The sequence below is a fragment of the Strongylocentrotus purpuratus genome, unplaced genomic scaffold, assembly GCF_000002235.5.
Source record: "Strongylocentrotus purpuratus isolate Spur 01 unplaced genomic scaffold, Spur_5.0 spur5_scaffold_13, whole genome shotgun sequence".
NCBI classification, from domain to species: Eukaryota; Metazoa; Echinodermata; class Echinoidea; order Camarodonta; family Strongylocentrotidae; genus Strongylocentrotus; species Strongylocentrotus purpuratus.
Genome location: NW_022145598.1, coordinates 35,715,067 through 35,741,915, shown reverse-complemented (window position 1 = coordinate 35,741,915; position 26,849 = coordinate 35,715,067). Strand labels below are relative to the sequence as shown.

General features: G+C 39.4%; 1 protein-coding gene across 1 annotated transcript; it reads right to left on the bottom strand.

The window, feature by feature from the left end:
• Window positions 1-2,230: 2,230 nt before the first annotated feature.
• Window positions 2,231-26,290, bottom strand: LOC105445199 (trichohyalin-like). Its single transcript, XM_030983739.1, has 11 exons — window positions 26,032-26,290; window positions 18,776-18,845; window positions 17,981-18,123; window positions 16,742-16,811; window positions 15,666-15,711; window positions 8,845-14,455; window positions 8,047-8,146; window positions 7,171-7,539; window positions 5,766-5,858; window positions 3,482-3,536; window positions 2,231-2,321 (listed from the first exon to the last, which is right to left on the bottom strand). Exons 2-11 carry the CDS (start codon window positions 18,825-18,827, stop codon window positions 2,297-2,299), a joined length of 6,564 nt encoding a protein of 2,187 aa, XP_030839599.1. The 5' UTR covers window positions 18,828-18,845; window positions 26,032-26,290; the 3' UTR covers window positions 2,231-2,296.
• Window positions 26,291-26,849: the final 559 nt, after the last annotated feature.

Sequence of the window (26,849 nt, the reverse complement as noted above, 5' to 3'; positions counted from 1 at the left end):
CAACCTGAAACATATAAACATCACAAACCAGGAGCAGTATATACATTTGAACCATTACACCATCCACCAAATATATAGATTCTGTTTACAACCTTATACATAAAGATACTCTCTCTAAATAAACTACAAATTCAAATGTTACATTAATCATTCACAACAAGATTTGAAACCATATAGGCATCCAGGCACATTTTTGCAAGGGGCTGAAGATGTTTTGCCAGAATATCAACTCTTTAATTTTCCGCAATTTTATTTGAAAATTTTGGGTCATGAAAAAGTACAAAAATTGCATATTCAGGTACCTCCTGTCTGAATATGGATATTTGGGCACCATGCTGCCCAAATATTGGGAGTATACAGAAATCTCACTTCGCTAACAGAAATTGTGCTGGTTGCCCCATTATCACAACTCATATTACAAACCTACCTTAACATCTACAGCAATTTTCTAAATTGACAGCTACATATATATGTTTTTTCTTACAGAACAGGTTGATCATCTAGCATATAAGTATTGGTGTGTACCGTACTGAAAGGTTTTGAAATCATCAAAATGATAAGAAATTTGGCCCAGTCCTGGTAAAGTTACAAGCACTGTACACAGAAAGATGGATATGGGACTACACGAACATGTCACATAAAAATCTGTCCCACTTTGTATCATCTTTGCTTTTTCGGGGAACATTTTTTCTCTGATGTTCTTCCACACTTGCATAATACAATGATAACGCTCACAAATTATTTGTCACTTCTTCCCAGAACTCAACCTTCTCTTTAAGAGACACTGCTTAAATCTATGGATATTTCCAATGTCATAATATACAAACAAATACGGTAAATATAACTAGTGTGAATCTCTGATAAATGTAACCATCACAAACGCTTTTAAATTAGGAGCAGCTAGTATATACATTTAAACCTTTGTAAAACTACTACCACAAACCCCTTAAAGCTAGGGGCAGTATATATGGTCAAACCTGTATAGAAAGAGCACCAAAAGCTGATACAAAAAGTGTTCTCTCTAGCTAGGTACATGGTCTTGACATGTTTACATTTAACATAACAATATGTGTTAAAACAGGTTTGACTGAAGATCATCATACTTATACAGAAGGGTTATTAACATGGTAAACTACATGTACTATCAAGACATGTTCTAAGTGTAGTATACAAATATACACTGTCTTGAGAGGTTCTGGTTAAAAACTATTGGCAAGAGGTGATTACTCCTGCCTTGAGGTTTCCAACTGGTTTTCCAATGAATCTGAATGCATCATCTCGAACAAGTTCTAACGTCAATGATTAACATATTTTACAGTGTCTTAAACGTTCAACGAATAATGTTTCAAACATATTCACATCCTTCAATGTTTCATTCATCCACAACAGTTCCATTTTAATAGCTGTGTGGTGAAATTTTACAACAAGTAGACCAAATGAAGGTACTGCAGTTACTGCTCAGCGTAAATTGTATGGCGTGAGCGCCGTGACCCGCTGGAGGTATTTGAAATCATGTACGCTCGCTGAATTTTCAACTCCCACATAGTACTCCTATATAGTACTTCTACTTCCAAATAGTACTTCTACTTCCAAATAGAACTTCGGCTTCCAAATAGAACTTCTACTTCCAAATAGTACTTCGGCTTCCAAATAGAACTTCGGCTTCCAAATAGTACTTCTACTTCCAGATAGTACTTCTACTTCCAAATAGAACTTCGGCTTCCAAATAGTAGTTCTACTTCCAAATAGAACTTGTACTTCCAAATGAAATTCTACTTCCAAATAGTATTCCTAAATACCGGTAGTACTGTTTCAGTGCAACTGTAAACAATTTGAAATGTTTCTGGTCACGTGAAGAGCTCTCAACCAATCAAAAAACAATACATTTTGTAGGCAGGATATATAACCCAGGGGTGGTATTCTGATCAGCAAGATTTTATCTCCCAAATATTTGATTTTATCTTTAAAAATAGATATAATAGGTACCGGTAATCTAAGACCACTTTATATCTCAGATTTTATCTTTAATTACCTCTCCAGAAACTATAGTAATGAACATGCGCGACTCTAACGCTATTGCCCATCTCATTTTGAGTGCAAGTTGAAATAAAACTTGGTAGGGACTATCCTATCTCTTGGATGTACAGGAAGATTAAAAATGTGCTACATCCAATACCCAACTGAAAAAAATTAAACACATCCTAAAACAAACAAATGAACCCCCCCCCCCCCCCCCTCCCAAAGGCCTTGCACTGGAAAGCGAAACTCGGTAGCTCCTTCATCTCCTCGTTAAGCATTAGGCAGCATGACCATTACTCATCCTGCAGAAGAGAATAAAAAACAAATATATAACAATGAGATCTTGCATGGACCAACAGTCTACCTTACTTATACCATACCATGAATTATAATTTTTGAGCATGGTTTATATCATTGGTCTTGCAAATTAAACAGAAACAAAATAGGACGAAGTTGCAGTACTCTATTGTCCATCAACAATGTGCCTAGTGACAATACAAATTAAATATCAACATTTATATTTTTACCCCTAAAAAAGGTGTTTTTTTTTTTACCCCCCCCCCCCATCCACATTTGATCCCCCAGTTAAGATTACGATAACATGCTCATGGACAGGCGCATACGCAGGGGGGGGGGGGGGGTGGGGGTTTGAGTGGTTGAACCCCCCCTCCCTTTTTGTTTGTTTTTAATTTTAAAAAAATAAAAAAATAAAAAATTGTGGTAATGGGTGACCCAAAAAAGCTGACCTTACCCCCCCCCTCCCCCCCCCCAAAAAAGAGCTCTTTCCCCCCACTCCCACCGCTTATTCAGTGGATGGCTGAGTCGTTGCGAAATTTTTGAGACCCCCCCCCCCAAAAAAAAAAAAAAAAAAAATGTCCTCTTACCCCCCCCCCCCCCCCCTCGAAAAAAATCCTGTGTACGTGTCTGCTCATGGATCATAGTATACTGCACATGTAAAGCCACTCTCTCATCCCACTTCACACATTAACCCCCCCTTTCATTAAAAAGGTGAGTACTTTCATGTTCAGTTCATTTTTAATGGAATGTGCTGTTAGACCTGATCCTGAGCACATTTTTGCCCTGTCAGTGATGTTCTGATTTTTTTGTAAAAACTTTAGAAGGAAACTTCAATTTTCTTGGGAAATGCATTGACTTTTGATTTTATAAGTTTGGTGGGTTACAATGATTCCATATTTCGATCACAATTATACCCCCCCCCCCAAAAAAAAAAAACAACAACAACACAACAACAACAAACAAAAAATAACAAATACACATCTGAATTCTACATGTACATTATATAACAACATATATGTATATTTGAATAATAAACAACTATGTTGTCATTTTCTTCTTTAAAACTAACTTCAATGTTCTACACTTATTGGGAATAAAGAAAGAAAAAGAGAATCATTGTTGGTCTTTGACTACATGCACATTTAAAAGAGAAAATAATTCTTACTCAGTGTTTCGGGTCAGATCAGGGTCATCTGTGGATACTCGTTCCATCAATTTTTCTGCATATAAAAGGGTTGAATATAAAAGTAAAATTAGAATCCCACAAAAATGTGTGGAGCAAGGGTGGGGGATTTAAGCACAAAAGAAATGGAAAACTGATACTTTCTCAAACAGTTGTATTTAGCTCTTTTAATTATCACCTACATGTATGGCACCATCAAACAGCACAAGTTGAGAAAAATATAATATAATAAACAATGGCAAAGTTTTATACAATCAAATTCACCACTTTAATTAATTTAAATGTCTTTTCTTGTATAAATATTTGTAAATGTTATATAGAATGTTTTTAATAAATGAAATTTCAAAAATAATTGTTGATTTTAATAACAATAGAAAAGTCTGTTTATGCGAATGAAAGATGTAAATTCAATACTAGTTGAAGAAAAATTGGATACACAAACACACATAATTTTTGTTGGTAACTGTTAGTGTTTCAAAGTTCTTGAGACTACATAGCATTAAAAAAAAGGAAACACTGCATGATTTTTTCATATTAAATTATGGGTGAGGTTCTATTCAATCAGATGGCATTCAAAGTATTGATAAAATGTCTTGAGTGAGTACCGTAAATCTCTGTGTATAAGACACACTTTTTTACTGCCAAAAAAAAAAAAAGTCGGGGGGGGGGGGGGGGGGGGGGGGGGGGGGGATAAATAAATAAAAGTTTCAATTTATGCCCCTCCACCTGGCGCTATGCCTGGCAATGTCTCGTAGATCAGTAATCGATGTGTTGACTCACCACTCGGAAACTAGAACAACACTCAAATTTGTCTGTCATCTTGGTTTGAAAGTAATCTTTCTGATAGATCTCAATATGTAGTTGATAATAATAATTCCTCCAATTTTTCTTCTATTACACACGGCGCACACAAGGTTCTATCCTAGGTCCTCTACTGTTTTTTAATTTACATTAATGATCTTATGCATTCAAATGCACCTCTTATTTTTTTTGGGAAAAAAAAAAAAATTCTTGGCCCCAAAATAGGGGTGCGTCTTATACACAGAGATTTACAGTACTGGCTAATTTTGAAAAACTAAATCTTCAGCCATCAATTGCAGCTGCTCTGTTAACTGTCAATTATATTTTTGAAGCATCAGTTGATCTTTGAACTTACATCTGCACCCACTTGCACATATAACATAGGAGACTATGTCTCCTCTGCACTGAATTTCCATTTTTGTTTTTGCAGTTTTGCCAGTACAAAAGATGTACATAAATTGTTCATAAAATATTCATAAAAGAGAAATAAAAAACAATTTTTGATAATATGTAATTTGTTTCCTTTGTTTGTCACATCTCTTTCATCTAATTTTCATGATTCTTTGCCGTCTGGAGCAAGTGGGAAACATGCAGTGTAATTAAGGCATCTTTCACATCCATGTTTAATTACATAAAACAAAGCATTACCTTTGCAGGTAATACGTTTCCTGGCTTTGCTAAATTTCTAATTCAACATGCAACACCTTGTTTCTTGGGTATGTGATTTTAAGATGAATTAGAAATTTGGAGAAGAAAAACATGTGAAAACGATAGGATCTTTGCTGTCCCTTTATTCAATCATTCCAATTAACACTGTCTAGAAAAAAGTGAGTACTGATGCAGATGATCTGTGCTAGAAAGACATCACCTGCAAAGTCATAGGCGGTGATGGGGCAGTGACGTATCCAGCATTGGGTGAAGCTAGTGTAGCTTCTTGAAGAGCCAAGAAAAACTTAGTGACTTGTTATATGGGTACAAGAAAGGGGCTGCCCAACATTTACTGAACCAAAGTCTTGGGAGGATGCCGCCCCTCTCCCTTATCAATTTCTGGATATGCCACTGGGGGTATATATGCACGGCTAGGTTCTAGTATAGGGTTAAAGATCAAATGCCTGCTTTTCACTTTGATCCAATACAAGACTGAAACATTTTTGTGCAAACAATTTTTTGCAAGCTTTTCGAAATTAGCCGGTGCTCACTCAAGCATACAATATTGCCAATAATTTAAGTGCCATCTGATTGAATAGACATTCATCAATAGTTCATAATATATTATGCAGATACATGCATCATGAAATTCAATTTTTTTTTTAAAGGATATTTTCAATGTGCGTACTATTTTTGATATGCAATGTAGTAGATTCTATATCTTAAGGACACAAAAAGAAAAAGAAGAAAAAAAGAAAGAAAAAACCAACCTAATAACAAATCAAGCTCTACTACTATCCCTGCCGCTTAAACTTACTTCTGCAACATAGGAAGTAGACCAGAGTTAAGATCAAAATTATGGCCAGAATTATGGCCACAACTGATACACCGATGAAGGCATTATTGGAACCTGAAGAAAAAAAAGGAATAGCAATTTTAAAACACACAATCTTTAAAACCAAATGAAAATATAAGTGGTAAAAATTACATGAAACATATATATGCACCAGTTATAACACATTGCTCTCAAGACATCATTAATATAATATCTTTTGCATCTTGCATAATCAATCAAGCTCATCAAAATCTGATGCGGAAGAACAAACTTAACTATTTCAACTAGATGGATGTTCAACTGCATGCAGTCGAAAATGATGCCTCCGTCATAGAGCGATTTTACAAACCAAAACAGAAGCAATTTTAAAAATTAAAGTTTGATGTAATCCATTAACAGATTTTCAGAATATTATGATTACAAGCTATTTTTCTACAGTAGGCTTGCGGTTGCACCATGTGCGAGAGGGGGAGGATTGGGGAGTCCTGAAAAGGACTCTCGTAAATCTTTCTTTCTTGAGTGTTACTGTGTTTAGTGCTGAAAAGGACTGTTGGTGTAGTCATGAAAAAGACTGTTGGTTATCTTTCTTAGCTTATAGTTCTAAGGAGAACTATAGCGCTGGTTGGAGAGGATGGGTGGTAGGAGTGCCTCAAACTGTTTTGAACAGGTTGACTATCCGTCGTCAGGAGCCTACTAAGCTCACTGTATATCTACATCACCATGCAAGCCGACACTTATAAGCAGCATCTAAGCTATTTTTCATATACATGTATGACCCTTTGAACTTTGACCTCATGACCCTAAAAGCTAATCAGTTCATTGGCTCTGCAAGATACATACATGACCAGAAAATAACCAGAAAACATAATGCCTCCAGCTACTTTGTAGTGGAGGCATATAAAGGATGCACTGTATTCACCGTATGCGCTTTTAAGGTTTGCTGTAATGAATATACTTGTATGTATGCACCTAAACACGTTTACGCTTTTCGTTTGGACTTTAAAATATCAGAGCCTGGTAAACTTTTCTGAGGAAAAAGAATATATGCAGAATCATTATTCTCTTGATTTTATCCTCTGAAATACAAATATCAGTGGCGTATCTAGGATTGCCCCCCCCCCCCTCCCCTTCAGGGTGAGAGCTTTTGCATTCATTTTCGCATTCTCCCAAGTCGTACAACTCAATCAACATGTCGAATTTCATAGGAGATGGGAAGCAAGGAAATTGTGAACTCTGGAGAGATAGGTTTCCTTGCCGAGTAATCAATAGGTGTAGGAGTAATTTCACAATCTTCTTTAACAGACTGACAATTTGTAATAACAATATCCATTTTCCATTCCATTTGTAGAATGTCATTCTCCTATAAAACTAAACAATATCTGCTTACCTTGATCGTGTTCCTTGAATACCACTAGAGGGTAAAGCGAGTGCAATCCTGGGAAGTGCTGTAGGATGCAGAATACTGTGTAGTCATGGGTCAGCTGTGACCCATCTACAGTAAGGTAAGTGTGAGTGTCATTCCTAAAGATCTGCAATCCCTCACACTTAGTCTTATCCTTGTCCCCCACTTCAAGGCTGCAAATTTTATTATCTGTCACAAACTCCGCTGTACATTTGTAGCTTCCATGATAATTTTTGTCCCCAGCAAAGATCAAGTAGTTTGCCCCATCAACTGGTGTAGGAACTGAGTGCGTGGCAAATTCAGTCTCGCTGGTTGCTATAGTAATGCTCCTGAAATCCTCCCGTTGAACATCAACTGGAGAATGTGAAGTTTAAAAAAAGAAGAAAAAGCACAAACAAAAAAACAAATGAAGATAGTAATAAAATTAACAAGACAAATGCAACTGCGTAATCCAATATGCCTCTGCCTAAATTCTGTTTAAGATCGTGGCTTGAAATATTCTTGGAATATCACGATGAGAACCAAATGCCTATATATATGTCATTTGATCTTTACGACCTTTGCCCTTTGACCTGAAATTGATTGGGTTTCTTTGGATCTCTCGGACATAAAAAGATCAAATACAAAGCAGATATATTCTACCAGGAAAGAAATCTCCCATAATCTCCTCTATCCTTTCTTCTGCCATGCATGTAAGACCCTTTCCCTTTAAAAAAAAAGAGACATTTGTATGTAACATGTATGATCATAGCTACATTTGTCAAAAAATGATATACATTTCTTCTATCACACACTTTTTGCTTGAATCTCCCCAAATTTATATTTTAACTATTAAAAAATAATTTTAAACACAGTTCTAACCTCCTTTTCCATTAGCTCCTGATAAAAATATTACAAGTATTAAAAGGAGCATCCTCTTGTACATGAGCAGCTCAATTCCTGCAAGCTTGGTGGTACATATCTGTGAAAGAAAAATACAAGTACAATAACTTAGGCATAAACATTTGAAATATACATTATCATTGAAACCATCCAACATCTCTTTCTCATATTTTACTTTATGCCTTTAAACAAAAATCTTTCAGCTCTTTCATGCACATTTTTGACAGCAAATTCATGAAAATTGGACAAAGCTCTAAATTTTTCACAATTTCTGAAATAAAAAATAAAAATTCATGGAGTGATAGCTACATGTACCTAACTTAAGAAAATATTATCTTAGTACACAATCGTATTGGACATCTTTTTTTAATGTTTAACATAATGACCAGGTCAACCTTAAATTGGTTTGATACGAGACAGCCATTCCTACATTTATTTTGTTTTTGTCTGTCATGTTTATTGGTCTGTCTTGCAATAAAGTGACACAAAATGTAATGAAAACGTGGTTGGAGATATTTCCAGCTACCAACTTGAAACTTACACCATACCTTGTCACTGATTCATGAGAAGAAATATTTTTATGATAGAAATGGATCAGATTCATGCCCCATAAAGAAGATCTATCAAAGATTAAATGTATGTATGCTATGTTGCATGCATGACTTAACAAGCCTTGGATGTGTGCAAAAATACTGAATATATGTACAAATGCAGATACCTCGCATTTGCGTTTCTTATTTGAACGTGGAAGTGACCTACATTAATTGTATCCTTTACCTTTGATTTATCCTGTTCTTCTGATTTCTCCTTCAGTCCTGGGGATTCCTCTGGACTTTCTTTCTCTTTCAATCCCGGGGGTTCCTCTGGACTTTCTTTCTCCTTCAATCCTGGGGATCCCTCTGGACATTCTTTCTCCTTCAATCCTGGGGATTCCTCTGGACTTTCTTTCTCCTTCAATCCTGGGGATTCCTCTGGACTTTCTTTTTCCTTCAATCCTGGGGATCCCTCTGGACATTCTTTCTCCTTCAATCCTGGGGATTCCTCTGGACTTTCTTTCTCCTTCAATCCTGGGGATTCCTCTGGACTTTCTTTTTCCTTCAATCCTGGGGATTTCACTGGACTTTCTTTCTTTTTCAATACTGGGGATTCCTCTGGACTTTCTTTCTCCTTCAATCCTGGGGATTCCTCTGGACTTTCTTTCTCCTTCAATCCCGGGGATCCCTCTGGACTTTCTTTCTCCTTCAATCCTGGGGATTCCTCTGGACTTTCTTTCTCCTTCAATGCTGGGGATTCCTCTAGACTTTCTTTCTCCTTCAATCCTGGGGATTCCTCTGGACTTTCTTTCTCCTTCAATCCTGGGGATTCCTCTGGACTTTCTTTCTCCTTCAATCCCGGGGATTCCTCTGGACTTTCTTTCTCCTTCAATCCTGGGGATTCCTCTAGACTTTCTTTCTCCTTCAATCCTGGGGATTCCTCTGGACTTTCTTTCTCCTTCAATCCTGGGAATTCCTCTGGACTTTCTTTCTCCTTTAATCCTGGGGATTCCTCTGGACTTTCTTTCTCCTTCGATCCTGGGGATTCCTCTGGAATTTCTTTCTCTTTCAATCCTGGGGATTCCTCTGAACTTTCTTTCTCTTTCAATCCTGGGGATTCCTCTGGACTTTCTTTCTCTTTCAATACAGGGAATTCCTCTGGACTTTGTTTCTCTCTCAATACTAGGGATTCCTCTGGACTTTCTTTCTCTTTCAATACTGGGGATTCCTCTGGACTTTCTTTCTCTTTCAATACTGGGGATTCTTCTGGACTTTCTTTCTCCTTCAATCCCGTGGATCCCTCTGGACTTTCTTTCTCTTTCAATCCTGGGGGTTCCTCTAGACTTTCTTTCTCTTTCAATACAGGGGATTCCTCTGGACTTTGTTTCTCTCTCAATACTAGGGATTCCTCTGGACTTTCTTTCTCCTTCAATCCTGGGGATTCCTCTGGACTTTCTTTCTCTTTCAATACAGGGGATTCCTCTGGACTTTCTTTCTCTTTTAATACTAGGGATTCCTCTGGATTTTTTTTCTCCTTCAATCCTGGGGATTCCTCTTGACTTTCTTTCTCCTTCAATCCTGGGGATTCCTCTGGACTTTCTTTCTCCCTCGATCCTTGGGATTTCATGTGACTTTCTTCATTCTCCAATCCTTGGGATTCCTTGTGACTTACTTCCTCCTCCAATCCTTGGGATTCCTTGTGACTTACTTCCTCCTCCAATCCTTGGGATTTCATGTGACTTTCTTCCTTCTCCAATCCTTGGGATTCCGTGCGACTCACTTCCTCCTTCAATCCATGGGATTCTGTGTGACTTTCTTCCTCCACCAATCCTTGGGATTCCTTGTGACTTTCTTCCTCCACCAATCCTTGGGATTCCTTAGGACTCTCTTCCTCCTCCAATCCTGGGAATTCCTCTGGACTTTCTTCCTCCTCCAATCCTTGGGATTCCTTGTGACTTTCTTCATCCACCAATCCTTGGGATTCCTTGCGAATTTCTTCCTCCTCCAATCCTTGGGATTCTGTGTGACTTTCTTCCTCCTCCAATCCTTGGGATTCCATGTGACTTTTTTCTTCCACCAATCCTTGGGTTTCCGTGTGACTTTCATCCTCCTCCAATCCTTGGGATTCTGTGTGACTTTCTTCCTCCTCCAATCCTTGGGATTCCCTGCGACTTTCTTCCTCCTCCAGTCCTAGGGATTCCATGTGACTTTCTTCCTCCACTAATCCTTGGGTTTCCATGTGACTTTCTTCCTCCTCCAATCCTTGGGATTCTGTGTGACTTTCTTCATCCACTAATCCTTGGGATTCCTTGTGACTTTCTCCCTCCTCCAATCCTTGGGATTCTGTGTGACTTTCTTCATCCACCAGTCCTTGGGATTCCCTGCGTCTTTCTTCCTCCTCCAATCCTTGGGATTCCGTGCGACTCTCTTCCTCCTCCAATCCTTGGGATTCCGTGTGACTCTCTTCCTCCACTAATCCTTGGGATTCCGTGTGACTTTCGTCCTCCACCAATCCTTGGGATTCCTTGTGACTTTCTCCCTCCTCCAATCCTTGGGATTCTGTGTGACTCTCTTCATCCACCAGTCCTTGGTATTCCCTGCGACTTTCTTCCTCCTCCAATCCTTGGGATTCCGTGTGACTTTCTTCCTCCTCCAATCCTTGGGATTCCGTGTGACTCTCTTCCTCCTCCAATCCTTGGGATTCCTTGTGACTCTCTTCCTCCACCAATCCTTGGGATTCCGTGTGACTCTCTTCCTCCTCCAATCCTTGGAATTCTGTGTGACTTTCTTCCTCCTCCAATCCTTGGGATTCCTTGCGACTCTCTTCCTCCTCCAATCCTTGGGATTCCTTGTGACTTTCTTCCTCCTCCAATCTTTGAGATTCTGTGTGACTTTCTTCCTCCACCAATCCTTGGGATTCTGTGTGACTCTCTTCCTCCTCCAATCCTTGGGATTCCGTGTGACTCTCTTCCTCCATCAATCCTTGGGATTCCTCTGGACTTTCTTCCTCCAATCCTTGGGATTTCGTGTGACTTTCTTCCTCCTCCAATCCTTGGGATTCCGTGTGACTCTCTTCCTCCACCAATCCTTGGGATTCCGTGTGACTTTCGTCCTCCACCAATCCTTGGGATTCCTTGTGACTTTCTCCCTCCTCCAATCCTTGGGATTCTGTGTGACTCTCTTCATCCACCAGTCCTTGGTATTCCCTGCGACTTTCTTCCTCCTCCAATCCTTGGGATTCCGTGTGACTTTCTTCCTCCTCCAATCCTTGGGATTCCTTGTGACTCACTTCCTCCTCCAATCCTTGGGATTCCGTGTGACTCTCTTCCTCCTCCAATCCTTGGGATTCCTTGTGACTCTTGTCCTCCACCAATCCTTGGGATTCCGTGTGACTCACTTCCTCCTTCAATCCTTGGGATTCCGTGTGACTTTCTTCCTCCTCCAATCCTTGGGATTCTGTGTGACTTTCTTCCTCCTCCAATCCTTGGGATTCCTTGCGACTCTCTTCCTCCTCCAATCCTAGGGATTCCTCTGGACTTTCTTCCTCCTCCAATCTTTGGGATTCTGTGTGACTTTCTTCCTCCACCAATCCTTGGGATTCTGTGTGACTCTCTTCCTCCTCCAATCCTTGGGATTCCGTGTGACTCTCTTCCTCCATCAATCCTTGGGATTCCTCTGGACTTTCTTCCTCCAATCCTTGGGATTTCGTGTGACTTTCTTCCTCCTCCAATCCTTGGGATTCCGTGTGACTCTCTTCCTCCACCAATCCTTGGGATTCCGTGTGACTTTCGTCTTCCACCAATCCTTGGGATTCCTTGTGACTTTCTCCCTCCTCCAATCCTTGGGATTCTGTGTGACTCTCTTCATCCACCAGTCCTTGGTATTCCCTGCGACTTTCTTCCTCCTCCAATCCTTGGGATTCCGTGTGACTTTCTTCCTCCTCCAATCCTTGGGATTCCGTGTGACTCTCTTCCTCCTCCAATCCTTGGGATTCCTTGTGACTCTTGTCCTCCACCAATCCTTGGGATTCCGTGTGACTCACTTCCTCCTCCAATCCTTGGGATTCCGTGTGACTCACTTCCTCCTTCAATCCTTGGGATTCCGTGTGACTTTCTTCCTCCTCCAATCCTTGGGATTCCGTGTGACTCTCTTCCTCCATCAATCCTTGGGATTCCTTGTGACTTACTTCCTCCTTCAATCCTTGGGATTCCTTGTGACTTACTTCCTCCTTCAATCCTTGGGATTCTGTGTGACTCTCTTCCTCCATCAATCCTTGGGATTCCTTGTGACTTACTTCCTCCTTCAATCCTTGGGATTCCTTGTGACTTACTTCCTCCTTCAATCCTTGGGATTCCGTGTGACTCTCTTCCTCCATCAATCCTTGGGATTCTGTGTGACTCTCTTCCTCCATCAATCCTTGGGATTCCGTGTGACTCTCTTCCTCCTCCAATCCTTGGGATTCCTTGTGACTTACTTCCTCCTTCAATCCTTGGGATTCCTTGTGACTTACTTCCTCCTCCAATCCTTGGGATTCCTTGTGACTTACTTCCTCCTCCAATCCTTGGGATTCCGTGTGACTCTCTTCCTCCATCAATCCTTGGGATTCTGTGTGACTCTCTTCCTCCATCAATCCTTGGGATTCCGTGTGACTCTCTTCCTCCTCCAATCCTTGGGATTCCTTGTGACTTACTTCCTCCTTCAATCCTTGGGATTCCTTGTGACTTACTTCCTCCTTCAATCCTTGGGATTCCGTGTGACTCTCTTCCTCCATCAATCCTTGGGATTCTGTGTGACTCTCTTCCTCCATCAATCCTTGGGATTCCGTGTGACTCTCTTCCTCCTCCAATCCTTGGGATTCCTTGTGACTTACTTCCTCCTTCAATCCTTGGGATTCCTTGTGACTTACTTCCTCCTCCAATCCTTGGGATTCCGTGTGACTCTCTTCCTCCTCCAATCCTTGGGATTCCTTGTGACTTACTTCCTCCTCCAATCCTAGGGATTCCTCTGGACTTTCTTCCTCCACCAATCCTTGGGATTCTGTGTGACTCTCTTCCTCCTCCAATCCTTGGGATTCCGTGTGACTCTCTTCCTCCATCAATCCTTGGGATTCCTCTGGACTTTCTTCCTCCAATCCTTGGGATTCCGTGTGACTCTCTTCCTCCTCCAATCCTTGGGATTCCTTGTGACTTACTTCCTCCTCCAATCCTTGGGATTCCGTGTGACTCTCTTCCTCCTCCAATCCTTGGGATTCCTTGTGACTTACTTCCTCCTCCAATCCTTGGGATTCCTTGTGACTTTCTTCCTTCTCCAATCCTTGGGATTCCGTGTGACTCACTTCCTCCTTCAATCCTTGGGATTCCGTGTGACTTTCTTCCTCCTCCAATCCTTGGGATTCCGTGTGACTCTCTTCCTCCTTCAATCCTTGGGATTCCTTGTGACTTACTTCCTCCTCCAATCCTTGGGATTCCGTGTGACTCACTTCCTCCTTCAATCCTTGGGATTCCGTGTGACTTTCTTCCTCCACCAATCCTGGGGATTCCGTGTGACTTTCTTCCTCCTCCAATCCTTGGGATTCTGTGTGACTTTCTCCCTTCTCCAATCCTTGGGATTTCTTGTGACTTACTTCCTCCTCCAATCCTTGGGATTTCATGTGACTTTCTTCCTTCTCCAATCCTTGGGATTCCGTGTGACTCACTTCCTCCTTCAATCCTTGGGATTCCATGTGACTTTCTTCCTCCACCAATCCTGGGGATTCCGTGTGACTTTCTTCCTCCTCCAATCCTTGGGATTCCCTGCGACTTTCTCCCTCCTCCAATCCTTGGGATTTCTTTTGAGTTTCTCCCTCCTTCCACGGCCTAAAATTAATAAATAATTGTTACTTTAAAATTGTTACATTAAAAGTGTCACTGACATGTACACCAATAGAAATTACCACACTAAATTAGAGAAGACATTCTTTTAAACTTTCACCAATAAGCAACTTCTTAGTTGCACAGTGAATATATGCATGTACTGTATGTTTATCTGCCATGTCTCTTAAAAACTTGCAACAGAAAATATAATGAGACAAATAAGACTGGGTCTTCCCGATATGCCTCTGCCTACCTTCAATTGAGATTCGTCACACGTACACAGCTGTGTGAAATGGACGAGAAGCAACTAAGGCACCAAGCTATCCCAGAGTGCAGTTGAAATTGGGACATGAAATTTACACCCAGGCATTTTGGGACAAGCAAGAATTAGTATTAGTGTGCATCACAATAGTTCATGGCTCAAATCACATACCTGCCAACATTTGAAAATGAGAATTAAGAATTTTTAGCACGGTATGCCCTCGACAATAAGAAATCTGTACCCTTAACAGGCGTTCGCACATGCAGCGGCAGTGTAACTGGCAATACGCGGTAAATCTGTGCAAAAAAGCGAATACAAATTCGCTGCTCAATCATGCAGCCCTTCAACCCACGCAATACGTTAACTCTCACATCGCGGCATATGATAAAACAATCTTAATTTGGCTTAAGCAACACCAAAAAAAAATAATAATAAATAAATTTAAAAAAAAAAAAAAAAAAAAAAAAAAATCAAAAAAAAAAAAAATCAAAATTTTGAAAATTCAGGAGATTCCGGATTTTGGGGCCCTAAAAATCCAGAAAAACAGGATATTTTGGATTATTTGGGAGGGTTGGCAGGTATGAAATCATACTCTGGTTAAGTACATGTACATTGCTATAAAGGGATAAAACCAGATTTCATGAAAATTAACTGTTATATAACCTTTTCACTATTTACCACCGAAATCAAACGGTCTTCCTATTGAGATGTTTGTCTCACACCAAGATTGCAGTTTATACCTTAAGTGGTTCTTGATGTATCATGCGATAATGAGACTAAAACCTTTATTTTCAGAAATTGACCTCTTTGACATTTGACCTTCTTATCCCAAAACCTGATCAGACGTCTTCCTAAGGTATCACACACTATCACCATACAGGTTTGAAACTCATACCTCCAGTGGTTATTATTGCCACCAACACTATTTGGAGCATTTTCAAGTTTACATACCCTAGGATTGTTAACTCATCTGCTGCTTCTTCAGGTCCCTCTTTCCCTTTGAGATTAGAATAAAAGAAGAAAACAGGCTTGTATTAGGGCAGGCATGCATATCACATACAAAATATATACATGTACATGTACACTACAGTGCATGCCAGAAAAAACGAAACCGAAAAATTATTGATGTTTTATCATAACTTAATCACTATTATAACAAATAAATGACACATATTTGTAAAGCTTAAATCCTCCTCTTTCATTTGAAGCAGCCCATATGAAGTATATTGCACGCATGAGCGATTAAAAACAATTTGAAGAGAGGAAACCAAAAAGTCATTTGGCGGGCGGTATCTGAATTTCATAGAGAAAATTACATTCATAGTAAGTTCATTTTCAGCCCTTTCATATGACACCTCAATCAGGAAAAATGAGCCAGGAAAAAAAAAAATCTGTTTGTTTAAAGTAATGCTTGCTATTCCATAATTTGTTTGAACAAAGTTGTTTTCACTGGCTGCCTGACATAGCAACACACAGAGTTAACAAAAAACTTAACTTCGTTTCATTGACAATCAATGCATCAAGTAAATTTTTTTTTTTTCTTTCTGGGATGCACTGTATAGTTATGTCAATATTTTGCACTTTCACCTTTAAGGTTCTACCTACATTGTAATACAATGTAGGTTATGAAATTATTGAAGGCCTAATAATCAATAGTCAGCAACTGAAGTATTTCTTGTGTCATTAACATGTCCATGGGACTACATGTACATGCATTTGCAAGAGTTACAGACCAAAACATTTGCTACATGAAAAACATGAAATACGTTTGCAAGAGATACAGCCCCCCCCCCCAAAAAAAAAAAATATTATTAATAGTTTGGGTTGTTGTTGTTACAGTTCTCTGAAAAGCAAATTATACAAATACTATCAAGTGGATATTAAGAACTGCAAAAAAGTTTAATCCAACCTAAATCCTTGGACCGAATTTTCTTTGTTCATTACTCTGCTAAAGTAGACTTTCCTTCATATTCACACAATTTAGTTTTGACATTTCAATTTCAAATGTTTCTGTTTTGCTATCTTACCATCTGTGGTGACACTTTCACCTTTCTTCTTAAGAATGCTCATCTCGGCCATGGTGCCGGTTACCGGTATCTAGAATAGAAGGATAATATGTGCTTTCATTTAAATCAACAAAAACATTAAGTGTGCTGGAAGATGGATGCTGTGCACCAGGGGATTTTTTGACCGTTGGGGGGGCAGTAAAAAACAATCTGCAGCACCACCACTCTGCCATGGTACGCGGCACGTTTTTCAAAGCGCAAAGCTAGAAAACCAAATGGAGCGTAAATTGGCGTGGGGTCCATGAGCTAAGCTCCAACGAATTTCAAGGGGCGGAGGCCCATGAAGCTCAGGGGTTTTAGGCATTTAATTATGGTCAAATGAGCATTCAGGGGCCCGCCTTAGGGCCCTTTGTGGGGCGAAGATGTGACGTAGATGACGGAAGTGACTACCCCCATAGAGCTATATGATAAGTCTTATTATATGGCTCTATGCTACTCCTCACAGGTTTTTGAAGTTTTGTTGTATCAAAAAATTACATTCTTTAGCAAAATTAAAGTATAAATACAAGCAATATACTTTTTCCACACTTCACCTTTACTTTGCCGGTATCCAGTGTGCAGTCCGAAAGGTTGTAAATATTTAGTAGGTACATTTTAGTAAGTAGGTGGGAAGGGACTTCTTAAAAGAGCAAGCGGAATATTCATTTGTGTAGCACTGATCTATTTCTATAACTCTTAATCTTGTAAACATACAGTGTAGACTGTGCTTACAAGATACAAACAGAATATAGATATTCTAAAATATTTACTTATATATTTTGAAGGATATTAAGCGAGGGAGCGTAGCAACCAAGCGTGAATATTTTCATTAGTCTAAACGCTGCACTCTTGGGCCTTCCCGAGTCTGAAAGTGTGTTGCAGTCTATACCGGTAGTCAGTATTTGCTATACATTTTTTTATGTGCACTTTTTCAAATTTTCTGGGGAGGGGGGGGGGGGGACCTGTCCTCCCTGTCCCCCTCCCCGGTTTGCCACCCCTGCTTGTAGTGCAGCACAGTGAAGCTCTGAAACATAACAAAAAACAGTTGAAACTATTGAAATTTGTATTGATTGAGAAATATTACCAACTGACCTGAACAATGAAGAAAACTCAAATTCTTTGTAATGTATAGCTGAGAGGACAAAATGGACATGAAATAGATTCAAGTACTGCATCACGCCATTTTTATTTCTTCTTCATGGAAAAAGAAGCTATTATCACCTGTGTTCCTGTCGCCTCTCTGAATCGTAGGAGGGAGATAAGGCGTAACAAGATACAGGCAATGATAGCCAGGACATCTATGGACATCTTGACGAAAGGACTAAATGTGTACTTATCCGCTGCTCCTTCAGGTCCCTCTTTCCCTTTAAGATTAGAATAAAAGAAGAAAACAGGCTTGTATTAGGGCAGGCATGCATATCAAATATGAAATATATACATGTACATGTAATAATAATAATAATATTGGATTCTTATATAGCGCACGTATCGACCTTGCAAGGTCCTCAAGGCGCTCCAACATTACCCGGCTATGCTAGGCTGCCAAGTTCGACGCTCACAGCATTTTAAGGAATTCCTTCCTACCGGTATAATTATGTATAATTATGTCAATATTTCGCAACCAGAGTAAGACAAACCAGAGTAAGACCCCCACCCCTTTCATTTTACGATGTAGGTTATGAAATTGTTATTATAAGGCCTAATCATCGATAGTCAATAAAAAGTATTTCTTGTGTCATTAACTTGTCCATGGGACTACATACATTTGCGAGAGATACAGGCCCCCCAACAAAAATAATTAATAGTTTGGTTTGTTGTTGATACGCAGTTCCCTGAAGAGCAAATTATACAAATTCTATCATACCGGTATTAAGAACTGCAAACAAGTTTAATCCAACCTAAATCCTTGGACCGAATTTTATTTGTTCATTACTCCGCTATAGTAGACTTTCCTTCATATTCACACAATTTAGTTTTGACATTTCAATTTCAAATGTTGCTGTTTTGCTATCTTACCATCTGTGGTGACACTTTCACCTTTCTTCTTAAGAATGCTCATCTCGGCCATGGTGCCGGTTACTGGTATCTAGAATAGAAGGATAATATGTGCTTTCATTTAAATCAACAAAAACATTAAGTGTGCTGGAAGATGGATGCTGTGCACCACACATCAATGTGCATATAGTGCAGCACAGTGAAGCTCTGAAACATTAAAAACATTAACTATTAAAATTTGTATTAATTGTACAGAAATATTACCAACTGAGAAAACTCATATTCTTTGTAATGTTGCAATATTTACAAAAGACTGAAATTGCTATATTGTATAGCTGCGACAACAAAATGGGCATGAAATGGATTCTATAGTGCTGCATCAAACCATTTCTATTTCTTCTTCATGGAAAAAGAAGCTATCATCACCTGTGATCCTGTCGCCTCTCTGAATAGTAGGAGGGAGATAAGGCGTGACAAGAGACAGACAATGAAAGCCAGGACATCTATGGACACTTTGACGGATGATGGTCAAACCTAGCTCTTAACCAGGCAAGAGCAAGAAGCAGGACTACTCATGTAAACTTAGATTGCGTGTTAAGCAGGGCTCCCACTTAGCCGAGTTAGAGCCTCAAGTTGTGGCGAGCTGGCCCAAGCTTTTGGCTAGCCATTTCATCATTAAAACATATTTCTTGATATCAAGAATTCAATTCTTAATATCACGAAATTGAATTCTTGATATCAAGAATTGCCATTGCTTTATTTGTTGATATCAAGAAATATGTTTTAATGAAAATGGCTTGCCAAAAGCTTGCGCCAGCTCGCCACAACTCGAGGCTCCAACTCGGCTAAATGGGAGCCCTGCTTAAGGACTTTATCTCCAAGACTTTGGCAGATCGTAAGGAGTATATGAGGGACAATGGCCTGTGTTATGCTTGTCTCAATCAAGGTCATACCGGGTAGGTCAAAGGATCACAAATGGAGAAGCACCTGCAGCATCTGCAAACGGTGTCATTTATAATTTTATGTGATCATCACCCCGGTGGGGTCACTCCCCTGCAAAGAGTAACACATATGACCGTTACCACCAATGCATATAACCCCCTTTTGCGGTCAATTTCAAGGATATTTGGTGAAATTTAACCCCCTTTTTTACGTCAAAACAAGGACAAAATCGTACTTTGGAATACCCCTATTTATAAGATTGTAAGGACACTTTCGCAAATTTACCCCTATTTTACCATATTTCAAGGACAAGACTCGGCTCCGAGAATTTTTCTTCCCGGTTTTCTCTTTTCCCTTCCCGGTTTTCTCTTTTCCCTTTTCCTGACCCCTATTTATCAATTTCGGGGACACCTGTGCCCCCCTATTTTCTTTATTTCGAGGAATATTTTGTCCGCGGACAATGCTTGAAATTGACCCCTTCTTCCGCGATTTTGGTAACGGTCATGCGGTCCGAAAGTCACATTGAGTGACCCCACCGGGATCATCACGCAGTGAAATTTTGTGATAAAATTGTTTATTCTCACTATCACTATAAAAAAATGGAGTCTCATTTGTTAGGCTTCAGATGGACCTTGTTACTGATGTTTGTGTTGCTGTTTACGAGGTTTTTTTAAGCTGACAACCTGTCTGCCCTCTGACTATGACCACACCCAAGAAGCTAGCGTCTCGTACACACGAGCGGAGCTGTTGCCCTACCGCCCCACGGGTGCGGGCAGCAAGCCCAGCGGATATGAAAATTATGGCTATTATATTTGGAGTCCATATAATTGGAATTCCTTTACCCCACTTACGCATAGGGCTGGAGTGACCCTCTCCTTCCGATCGATACGAAACAAACGAACATGGTTGAATTTTAACTTCCCACCCTTCTTGGTGCAGTTGACTGGGCGGTGCACCTGTCGAATGACAACGCAGGTCCTTGGCCAAAACTCTGTGAGCTTATAAAAAGAGTGGCTTTTGAGACCCCGTCCTTCGACGTAAGCTCCCTCATTTTTGCCTATGTTTTTTATAGGGAACCTGGTTTTATCTAGTGGAGCACCGTGCTCCCTTCCCCCCCCCCCCCCCCCAACGCTCTGGGTGCGACCGACAGGTCAGGGCGCTTTTCCGCACTTTCTGGGCTTTACGCGCTTCTTGCCACGCATTAATATGGACGGACATATTCTGTATAAAAGAAGGGGAGAAAAATACATGTTTACATGTTATTGACACTGGATCCTAACAGAAGTTGATCCTTTACAATGTTTAACCGAATTCGTCGGTTCCCCCCAGGGTTTTGGTTACATTACCCCATCAAGCAGTTGGGTTCTTATGACCCTATAGTGTATGTGTATCCTCTACCCTAAGGTGTGGTATCCAAAAATTGTTCCCTCTATCTACTGTATTATCCTTAACTGATCAGTGCTTTAATTGATCAGTAGGATCCTACTACCCTGAGGTGGGGTATCAACTAGTTCCCTTTATCGTACTGTTTTAAAACGATCCAAAAATTAATAAGGTTATATTAACCTGTGCCGAGGCTTTTCGGCTGGTACTGAGCTTATGACATAGTATTGATACATGCATAACAGGTATAACGTAACTTGTCTATCTGCCGTGGGAGGCCCGGGGAGGAAAGGCTTATCTTGCCATAAAGGCCTTCACCATTTTGATGGTGTCCCACAGGACTTTTTGAAGTATCCTGGTGATTCCTGAGTTTTTTAGGCCGACAGTCTTGGCGATATCATCGTTGAGTGAGCACCAGGTGCCTTTTGCACCGCACACGAATCTGAAGGTCTCAACTGATGATGGTTGGAACATCGCTTCGACCGCCGGTTTGATTGGCGCGTATTTCTGTACTTTGCCTCTCCAGGCCGCCTTTAGCTTCCTGGGATTGTCATCCCATACTACAGTTGGATCGACTACGTAGCAGGGCTCCCCAGCTCCCGCACTGAGAACGAGATCTGGCAGGTAGTTCCTTCCATCATTCCCCACTAATCTGGGTTCTTCTGTCTTTAATCAAGGCCTTGCAAACACGGTCATGCCTGATTTTGTGTAGGTCCAGGACTGACTGACAATATCCAGAGATTTGTCCCATTGTCTCGATTGTTTGTTGACAATGTCTACGATTAACCTGATCTCTACCCTGTCCCCTCCCCATGGTTTCCCTGGTGGGGATTAGGTTTGTTCTTAGCTTGATGGCCCAGATGTAATCGTTCTCAGTGAGAAAGCTTAGGTTTCCTAACCACTTGTTGCCCAGCTTGTGCCGGTAGCAACTCACTCTTTCTCTCTAATTATTTATCTCAATCTCATACCCCCTTTCCATCACATCTCACTCTGATCTAATATGAAAATGGACTGCACGGAAAAGAATGACCGCATCAAAGATGTATGCACTTACATAAGTAACATAACTATAATTTAAGTTAAAGAAGAAAGAATTTTTTTCTCCAATTTTGGGACCCATTTTTGAATACCGGTACATAGAATAGAATAGAATAGAAATGGTTTTTATTAAAAAGATCATCGCAACCAATGGCTGAATTGCGATCCATTTCACAAACATACAATACAATTGCAATTTAAATTGAAATAACACAAAATATGACATAAATAAAAAATCAAACATATAGACATTTCATAAAAATTCTTTGATCAAATTCAAATTTTTGTTTAAAAAAAAAGAGAAAGGGAGGTGTAGGAGAGGGAGAGTTGGAGTGATGACAAAGAGAGAGGAAGAGAGGAGGAGAGAAAGAAAGAGAGAGGAGAGAGAGAAGGGGGACGAAAGAGAGAGACGGAAAGAGAGAGAGAGAGATACATTATGAATATAATAAGCGATAAATGAAAGCATTATATATTGATAATAATAATAATATGATAAAACTATACATTGAAAAATATATATTAAAAAATTATTAACAAAAAAAAACAAAACAAAAGCAAACAAACCCTCCCCCGCCCCCCTCCAAAAAAAAGAAAAAGAAAAAAAAAGAAGAAAACCCACCCCCCCCCAAAAAAAAAAAAAAATGCAACATCGTAACTGAAAATAATTTGGGAAACTCGATTAAATAATACTTTCGACACATCAAAATCTTCTAAAAAATTACCATTTTTATCAAATTTGTCAGTTTTGTTAGCAAATAGATCTAGTATCATCATCTAATCTACCGGTATACTAACCTGCCTCTCATAATTTATGCAACTAGGTCCAGACTATTCCTGATATGTTCTTTTATTGTTATATTACAACTTTCCAATTGGTACTTGTATTTGCATTTAATTATTTGACAGAGTGCTTTAATTATTTGACACATCAATTTCATGGGACAGTTAAGCGTTCACCCCCGTCCGCACTAAAGAAAGAGATTTTCAGCGCCCGTTATAAAGGCATGGGAAGGAATCAGAAAAATCGTACTTTGGCCGGGTTTGATAGGTTTAGCATTAGTTGTGGAGGCTGTCCGGAATAGATACCAACATCTATAAAATGCCTGATATTTCCTCTTTGTAATCATGTAACTTTTAATAATTTTCGAAAATAAATGATTCCGTCATTTTTAAGATTTCAAAACACTTATGGGTAGAATTTGGAAGAGATTTAAGCGTAATTTACAAGAAATGTGCTTGTTCATGCCCCCTGTGTGACTTTTCCATTGGACTTACGTGTGAACGGTATAAGCTACAAATTATATACCATGTCGAGAACACAGGTCATTTCCTCAGCTTTCATAATATATTAGATTTATTATGATTGGTTGAAAAATAGGTCCGTCAAAATGACTTGACAAATTGTTATGTCTGTAAGAAAATACTGAAGTGGCTTTCTTTAGTCGATGCGACGTGTGCCATAGCTATGTATTGCTCGCTCTTACAACGCTGATGTCTAATTGAGCATGACGTTTAATGGTAACAAAATGCCACTTATTCATATCTATTAGTTAAATGAATGTAACCAAACTATAAAATAATTATATAGGAACAAATCTTTCCATATCATAAATAACAATACGTTTTCAAAATTAGTGAAATTAAGATGTATTTATAGGTATGTATATAGCCATGATTAAGAGATTTTTGTTGTGTAACAGGATTCCGGACTGTATCCATTCTACATGCAGGGTACATGCGTGTACTAATGCAGTGTACCCATACTACGCGCACTGTATTGCCATCGAATGCGCTTAATATGCCGTGTGTGTTGCTATAGGCCTACTGTGTGTGTGATGCGTTGGGTGTGTATAGGGCCTGTGTGTGTGTAACGGCAAAATACATGTTCAGAAGACCCATGTGATCAAAACACTGATATCATGCACTCTAATTTTAACAAATTAATATATTTTTTCTGACGGTCGGAGTCCCAATTTCCACTGTACACAGCTAGGTTTATGAGCCTAACATCATACACCCCCATTTGTTATAATGGATACGTCCAATATACGTTTGTTCATCTACGCTCCTGTGCGACGCGTATATCCAGCGCGTATCAGTAAAATATGCGTTTGACTCCGCACAGTGTTAAGTGCTGGTATTTTCTACGTCACGTTAACTGTCCAAATCGAGCAAAACTAATTCATATGAAGTGCTTATTATTTGACAAAGAAATTAATAGCGAGCTTTCGATTTAGGCACCCGACGTCGGCTACTATGAGGTACTGGAGCGTGGAGACGTTGTGCAGCTCACGTCCATTCCCTTCGCGGCAGTGCTTTCAATTTTTCACGTCGGTGCTTTCGTCGGTCATGTGACCAATTTGTTTAGATCAGGTGATTAAATCAGGTAATAAATTCAGTGCGCGAAAATCTGATATGAAGAATAATATGATGACAGAAAACAATTACATATTAAGAGAAGGTGATAGAAGGAAGAAACAAAGAATAACATAAGGAAAGATAGAAAGAGGAAGTGATAGAATGATAAAAACAAAGAAAAAAAAATAACAGAAGGTGAAAGAACAAAGAAACAAAGAATAACATAAGGAAAGACAGAAACAGGAAGTGATAAAATGATAAAAACAAAGAAAAACATAAGAAAATGTGATAGAAAGAAGAAACAAAGAATAACATAAGGAAAGATAGAAAGAGGAAGTGATAGAATGATAAAGACAAAGAATAACATACGGTGATAGCAGGAAGAAACAAAAGAAATCATAAGGAAAGATAGAAAGAGGAAGTGATAGAATGATAAAAACAAGAATAATATAAGAGAAGGTGATAGAAGGAAGAAACAAAGAATAAAATAAGGAAAGATAGAAAGAGGAAGTGATAGAATGATCAAGACAAAGAATAACATAAGGTGATAGAAGGAAGAAACAAAGAAAACATAAGGAAAGATAGAAAGAGGAAGTGATAGAATGATAAAAACAAAGAATAACATAAGGAGAGACAGAAAGTGATAGAATGATAAAACAAAGAATAACATAAGAGAAGGTGATAGAAGGAAGAAACAAAGAATAACATAAGGAAAGATAGAATGAGGAAGTGATAAGCGTCCTGTTTTTTTCGAAAAAAAGGAAGGAGGAGGCCCTTTTTTTTTCCTTCAAAATGGCCGCTCTGTACATTTTCCCTGACAGTCGGGCTATTTTTCAAGATGGCTACCGATATTTTTTTGTTGTTGATGTAAATCAGAAATAGATCCATTTTTCATGTTTTTTGCTTCTTAAAAACAAAACAAAATTGAACAAAATTTAAAATTTAAAATTAAAAAAAAAAAAAAAAAAGGAGGCGGCCCCCCAAAAGGAAGCGGACGGGGACGCTAAACATGTATATTTTTTTAAGTGGCCTAAAAAATAATGTCACACGTACACAGGTGCGTACGAAGGGGGGGGGGGGTGGGGTTTGGGGGGTCGAACCCCCCCCCTTTGACTTTTTTTACATGTATGTTTTTGAAGAAAACCCTCCCCCCTTTGCATTTTTTTTGTATTTAAAAAAAAAGATTATGGTAATGATGACCCCAAAAACTGACCATATTTACCTGCCCCCCCCCAAAAAAAAAATATTGATCGGCTAAATTTTCAATTTTTTCGTCTTTTTACCCCCCCCCCCCCCGCTTATTCAGCGGGTGGCTGAGTCGTTGCGAAATTTTCGGCGTGATTTTCAAATTTTAACCCCCCAACCCTTGAAAAAATCCTGCGTACGCGCCTGCATGTACACGTAGCAGTCCACTATGTCGGCGTGCAAAAAAAAGTCCCTAGACTATGATGAAATCATGACGGTGTAGACCTAGGCCAGCTGCAGGCAGGCTAGTACGCCTCGCCTACGGTATAATAAATTAAAAGTGAGCTAGTATCTAGACTAGTTAAACTCACCAGAACTTTTGCTTGAGAATCCTTGTTATTTTAGAAGAGAAGCACGATGCAAATATGTAAAATTGACGAGTTTTGTAAGCAGGATTCAGGAACATTCGTTCAGTAGAAGTGTAGAAGTAGAGTACGTACTACGCGATGCGATCTTTGGTTTTGGCCGGAAGGAAATGGCGGAGTAACGTGGAGGAGTGGAGGAAATGTACGGAATTTTACCGGTGCTTTCGCACGCGCACTTCCTGTGAGTGTTGTTATACGTTGCATGTGTACGCAATCGGGGAATACCCCTGGTGGGGTCACATGACCGTTACCAAAATCGCGGAAAAAGGGGTCAATTTCAAGCAATGTCCGCGCACAAAATATTCCTCGAAATATAGAAAATAGGGGTGCACAGGTGTCCTCGAAATTGATAAATAGGGGGTCAGGAAAAGGGAAAAGAGAAAACTGGGAAGAAAAATTCTCGGAGCCGAGTCTTGTCCTTAAAATATGGTAAAATAGGGATAAATTTGCGAAAGTGTCCTTACAATCTTATAAATAGGGGTATTCCAAAGTACGATTTTGTCTTTGTTTTGATGTAAAAAAGGGGGTTACATTTCACAAAATGTCCTTGAAATTGACCGCAAAAGGGGGTTATTTGCATTTGTGGTAACGGTCATACGTGTCACCCTCTGCAGGGGAGTGACCCCACCGATTGTTAGAATACAAAAAGCATTTTGGTTTTATAGTTTCATGCAAGTAAGTCAATAAAAGAGTATGTTCTGCACAATAAAAACAATGTGTGTCCCTATTGTACAATGTATGTGTCCCCTCATTTTGTAATAGTT